The sequence below is a fragment of the Cetorhinus maximus genome, chromosome 19, assembly GCF_964194155.1.
Source record: "Cetorhinus maximus chromosome 19, sCetMax3.hap1.1, whole genome shotgun sequence".
In the NCBI taxonomy this organism is placed as follows: Eukaryota; Metazoa; Chordata; class Chondrichthyes; order Lamniformes; family Cetorhinidae; genus Cetorhinus; species Cetorhinus maximus.
In genome coordinates, this window is record NC_135897.1 from 11,101,100 (window position 1) to 11,107,532 (window position 6,433).

The 6,433-nt window shown below is 44.2% G+C and overlaps 1 protein-coding gene across 1 annotated transcript in view; it reads right to left on the reverse strand.

Annotated features, from left to right (window-relative positions):
- Positions 1-5,982, reverse strand: part of LOC144694297 (unconventional myosin-VIIa-like) — a 72,306-nt gene extending 66,324 nt beyond the window's left edge. The window contains exon 1 of the mRNA XM_078564630.1: positions 5,865-5,982. Within this exon, the coding sequence (XP_078420756.1) occupies positions 5,865-5,882 (18 nt within the window). The 5' untranslated portion in view covers positions 5,883-5,982. The remainder of the gene's footprint in view (positions 1-5,864) is intronic.
- Positions 5,983-6,433: the final 451 nt, after the last annotated feature.

The following is a 6,433-nucleotide window of genomic DNA, read 5'->3' on the forward strand; positions in this document are numbered from 1 at the left end:
GTTGTGATAATGCAACCAAGTTTCCCTTGTGGATTTGGTCTGCCTGGCACACATGATCTGCCACGCCATATCACCATGGGGAAAGCAATGGGGAACTATAGGCTCCCCAAACTCCCTGGCAATTCAAAAGAGGCTCAAGGCTTCGAGCATATTATTTTTGTTTGCAAAGAATGGGTCTCTGTAGAATGGAAGACAAAAAGCTTCAGCTACGCCTCCCTTTTCAGCAATGCTCATAGGTTTCAAATGGGTAACCATGTCTGCTTTGTTAATGATTTGTTAATTATATTCTTAGGATACACAGGTGAAGGGCACTGTTTAACTAAGTACTTTGAACACATATAAATAGGGGACAGATAGGACACTGGGAGAGGGAGGAGAGCTGTGAGACTGAACAAAATAAATAAACTCTCTTGATAAAGAAAGCTTTGTGTTTTGGCTTTGATTTTGCCAACTGGCTTGGATCCTATTAGCATGCTAAAGTAGTGACAGAGGAAGGTATTACAAAGGCAGTCAGGGCTCATCACTTACATCAACAGTAATTTCTGGGCTACTGTTTTATCAAGGTAAGAGGGGCTGGGCAAAGTTTGCAAACTGAGTTTTTCCAAGACAGCCTGAATTCTATTAGCCAAGACAATACAGTGCACACCTCTTGTTTCATGATCTCCTGGTGTGTAATAATTGTGCAACAAGTGGGAAATTGGAACGTTTCTCACTTCTTCTGCAATCACGTTATAGGGAAACATTTGACCCAACCTGGCCTATCAAGTTTTACATTACAGGGAAGCACCTGCCACCATCTGTCCTATCATATTTCACATTATAGGGAAGAACCTGTTACCATCTGTCCAATCAGATTTCACATTACAGGGAAACACCTGACCCGTTAGACCATAGACTGTAGGGTCCTCTACACCAGCACAGAGGAATGACCCTCAGTTCTTATGGGCTCTGCTGTTGAGACAAGCTTTGGTGTTAGAAAACCCTCCCACTCACCTATCCCAGTGACAGACAAGTGACAGTATATCCCTCTGTTTATACCCATCCCCCACTGCCATTGGCCTCCATGTTTCAGACTATTGTGTTATTATGGGACCCCATGTATTCATAGTGTGGGCCATTGGACTAATTTTAATTCCTTTGTCACTATATGATCAACAAACCAAAGACACAGAAGAGCATATATAACCCAGTAAGCCTGTTCTCTTCAGGCCATGTGTTATTTGACCGACTCCCCCATACCGATGACCACTCCCAGCTGTGAGCTGCTGCTCTGGAGCAGTGTAAGCATCAGGTAAGTGTCTGACAGAAAGGGCGTGAGGAAGATGGGAGCCAGCCTGAGTTAAGACAGAAGGTGCAAGTGAGTGCCAGAAGGGTGGGAGGGCTGGGAGGGTAGGCAGGAAAGTTCCTGCATAAATTGGCAGCAGAGAGAGAGGAGAGTACACTGAGGAAGAGGAATATCAGCAGGAGTGAGGGATGGGGGAAGGAATACCAGGAGAAGTGGAGCAGAGGGAAAGGTGAAGAAGAGGGCTTCCTTTTACAGGGAGAGAGGGGGAGGGACTGCTCTGGATCACTGACAGCCAGATAAAGAATTGTAAAATGATTTGTCAGATTTAACAACTTAAGAAATAGAAGCCGGAATAGGCCATTCAGTCCATTGAACCTGCTCTGCCGTTCAATAAGATCATGGCTGATCTGATTGTGGCCTCAACTCCACTTTCCAGCCTGCTGCCCCCCATAACCCTCGACTCTCTTGTAGATCAAAAATCTGTCTAACTCAGTCTTGAATATATTCAATGACCCAGCTTCAATGCTCTCTGGTGAAGTGAATTCCAAAGACTAATGACCCTCTGAGAGAAGACAAGAGAGAGAACTAAAAATATCCATAAATTAGGGAAATGCTACAATTTTGCTCCAATTGCTTTAAATATTGCCCACATTCATGCCAATGTCTAACTACAAATATCAGCCTATGTTGGGCTATTTTGAGTTTTCAGCTTTTGCCAGGCTTCTAAGTTGGAATGTTTGGACAGAACCTGTACTGATTCTTAAGGAGCCTCACTATGTACCTTCATCCAGTCCAAAAAACAACCATTCACCACTATTCTGAGCAAGGATGTAACATTTGCATTTCTCCAGTCCTCTGTCACCACCCCTGTATCTGAGGAGGGTTGGAAATTTATGACCAGTACCTTCGCAATTTCCACTCTTACTTCCTTCAGCATCCTCGGATGCATCCCACCTCATCCTGGTGACTTATCAACTTTAAGTTCAGTCAGCCTTTCTAATACCTCCTTTTTATCAACTTTTAGTCCATCCTGTGTCTCAACTACTTCCACTTTGATTACAACTTTGGCAGCATATTCTTCCTAGTTAAACATAGATGTAAAATAGGCATTTAATACCTTAGCCCTGTCATTAGCCCTCCATGCGTAAATCCCATTTTTGATCTCTAATCAACCCGACTCCTTTTACCATCCTTTTACTATTTCTATGCCTTTAGAAGACTTTTGGATTCTCTTTTATATTGGCTGCCAGTCTCTTCTCATACTCCCTCTCTGTTTCTCTTATTTCTTTATCACTTCCCCTCTGAATTTTCTGTATTCAGCCTAGTCTGACTTATATTATCAAACCGCCATCTGTCGCACATACGTTTTTTCAGTTTCATCCTACTATCTCTTTTGTCGTTCACATTTTGTCATTCACTCTCGCCTTCACATTGAGGATACCCTCCATCATGTTGTGTGGCACTACCACTGTGCTAAATGGGATAGATTTCAAACAGATCTAGCAACTCAAGACTGGATATCCAAGAGGCGCTGTGAGCCATCAGCAGCAGAATTGTACTCAACCACAATCTGTAACCTCATTATCTGGCATTTCCCCACTCTACCATTACCATCAAGTCAGGGGATCAACCCTGGTTCAATGAAGAGTGCAGGAGGACATACCAGGAGCAGCACCAGGCATACCTAAAAATGAGGTATCAACCTGGTAGCCCTATAACACAGGGCTACTTGCGTGCCAAACAGCATAAGCAGCAAGCGATAGAAAGGGTTAAGCGATCCCACAACCAACGGATCAGATCTAAGCTCTGCAGTCCTGCCACATCCAGTCGTGAATGGTGGTGGACAATTAAACAACTCACTGGAGAAGGAGGATCCACAAATATCCCCATCCTCAATGATGGAGGAGCCCAGCACATCAGTGCAAAAGATAAGGTTGAAGCATTTGCTACAATCTTCAGCCAGAAGTGCTGAGTGGATGGTCCATCTCGGCCTCCTCCGGAGGTCCCCAGTATCACAAATGCCAGTCTTCAGCCAATTCAATTCACTCCACATGATATCAAGAAACGGTTAAAGGCACTGTATACTGAAAAGGCTATGGGCCCTGACAATATTCTGGCAAAATTGCTCCAGATTTTTGCTCCAGAACTTGCTACGGTCCTAGCCAAGCTGTTCCAGTACAACTACAACACTGGCATCTATGCGGCTATGTGGAAAATTGCCCAGGTATGCCCTGTACACAAAAAGCAGGACAAATCCAACCTGGCCAATTACCGCCCCTTCAGTCTACTCTCCATCGTCAGTAAAGTATTGGAAGGAGTCATCAACAGTGCTATCAAGCAGCACTTGCTTAGCAATAACCTGCTCACTGACACCCAGTTTGGGTTCCACCAGGCCACTCAGCTCCTGACCTCATTACAGCCTTGGTTCAAACATGGACAACTGAACTTCAGAGGTGAGGTGAGAGTGACTGCCCTTGACATCAAGGCAGTATTTGACAGAATGTGGCATCAAGGAGCCCGAGCAAAACTGGAGTCAATGGGAATCAGGGAGAAAATTCTCTGCTGGTTGGAGTCATACCTAGCACAAAGGAAGATGGTTGTGGTTATTGGAGCTCAGCTCCAGGACATCACCACAGGAGTTCCTCAGGATAGTGCCCTCGGCCCAACCATCTTCAGCTGCTTCCTTCCATCATAAGGTCAGAAATGAGGATGTTTGCTGATGATTGCACAATGTTCAGCACCATTTGCGACTCCCCAGATACTGAAGCAGTCTAAGTCCAAATGCAGCAAGGTCTGGACAATATTCAGGCTTGGGCTGAAAAGTGGCAAGTAACATTAGCGCCACACAAGTGTCAGGCAATGACCATCTCCAACAAGAGAGAATCCAACCATCGCCCCTTGATGTTCAATGGCATTACCATCACTGAATCCCCCACTATCAACATCTTGGGGTTTCCATTGACCAGAAACTCAACTGGACGAGCCATGTAAATACTGTGGCTATAAGAGCAGGTCAGAGGCTACGAATCGTACAACGAGTAACTCACTTCCTGACTCCCCAGTGCCTGTCCACCATCTACAAGGCACAAGTCAGGATTGTGAGGGAATACTCCTCACTTGCCTGGATGAGTTTAACTCCCACAGCACTCAAGAAGCTTGATACTGTCCAGGACAAAGCAGCTCGCTTGATTGGCACCACATTCACAAACATTCACTCCCTCCACCACTGACACACAGAAACAGCAGTGTGTACCGTCTACAAGGTGCACTGCAGGAGTTCACCAAGACACCTTCGACAGCACCTTCCAACCCAATGACCACTACGATCTAGAAGGACAAGGGCAGCAGATAGATGGGAACATGGAAGTTCCTCTCCAAGTCACTCACTATCCTGACTTGAAAATATATCTACATCCCTTCACTGTCGCTGGGTCAAAATCCTGGAGCTCCCTTCCTAACAGCACTGTGGGTGTACCTACACCACATGGAGTGCAGCAGTTCAAGAAGGCAGCTCACCACCACCTTCTCAAGGGCAACTAGGGATGGGCAATAAATGCTGGCCCAGCCAGCGAAGCCCACATCCCGTGAATGAATTAAAAAAAAATTTTTTTTTAAATTCAGCAAGCTCTGGCTTTGTTTGTCCCACCTTTCCACGTCATGGGATTGTACCTCGACCATACCTGAATCATCTCCTTTTAAAAGGCAGCCCACTGTTTCGTTATAGTTTTGCCGGCCAATCCCTGATCCCAGTGTACCTGGGCCAGATCTGTTTTCGCCCCATTGAAACTCACCCTCCTCCAATTAATTCTTTTTAATTTGGAATTCTCCTTGTCCTTTTCCAAGCTAACCTTAAAGTTATGATTCTATGATCACTGTCCCCTAAATGATCCCCCTACTGTCACTGGAACCAGATCCAGCAATGCCTCCTTCCTCATTGGATTGGAAACATACTGACATACAAAATTCTCCTAAATACGCTCTAGAAACTGTTCCAGCTCTCTGCCCTTTACGCTAATACTATCCCAGTCTATATTAGGGTATTTACAGTTCCCTAATATAACTACTATGTAGTTTTATCTTCGTATCCACATATCTTCAGTTCCAATATTTTGTTCCTCATGCTCTCTATGAGACCATAAAAACATCTCAAAGCTTATCTTTTAATGTTTCGTTATGCTTTAGCTTTTCCCTGTATTTGTCTTTGTCTTTTTTTATGTAGCAACCCACCTGCTCCCTGTTTGTACCAGTACATAGCTCCCTACCCAAATTAGCACTTTAGATTAATTCTAATGTAAGGAGGATAGTAGCAGACTTCAGGTGAAATGGGCAGACACACAGCAGATAAATTTTAATACAGAGAACTGTGAAGTGGTCGGAAGGATGAGGTGAGGCAATATACAATAAAGAATGAAATTCTAAAGAATATGCAGGATATCCTGCACATATCAGAGATCTAAGGGCCTATGTACACAAATCATTGAAAGTGGCCCGACAGAGAGGAATAACAGCCCCTAATTTACAGTGCTGAAGAAATCTTGCCGATTAACCCGGGAGTAAATGACTTAAAAAAGCTTCTTACCTCTGTCAGAATAACCATGATGAATGATGGCAGCTCCTTCTCTCACCAGCTTAGACACAGGGGAAAAGAGGGAATAAAAATCCGAGAATGCTCAAAACAGAGTGACGCTCTCCACCTTTGCTTATTCCATAACTGAGGTGACGCCCAAAGCATAAAAACATTTCAATATAGATTCCACCCTTAACAAAAGTATAAGTATGGAGCGAATGGAATTTACCATCAATAAATCCCAATATGTCTTCTTTTCACTAAATGGCTTTAACTATAACTTACAGCCTATGGGTCAGAGCAAGCAATGAGTTCTGTGGCCAGTTTCCAGATCCACACAGTAGAAGACTTTGACCTTTTAATGAACAGACAACTCCACACCCATTAGAGTAATACGCGTGCTAAAACACACAAAGAGAGAGAGAGAGAGAGAGATCATTCACTCAGATAGTACCCAAACAATGATCTCAACACCTCTTTGCTACCCAATTATATGGGAAATGAGCATCTTTAAATGTGTGCTCAGGATGTGCGCATCATCACATTCATTGCCAATCCCTAGTTGCCCTGAGAAGGGAGTG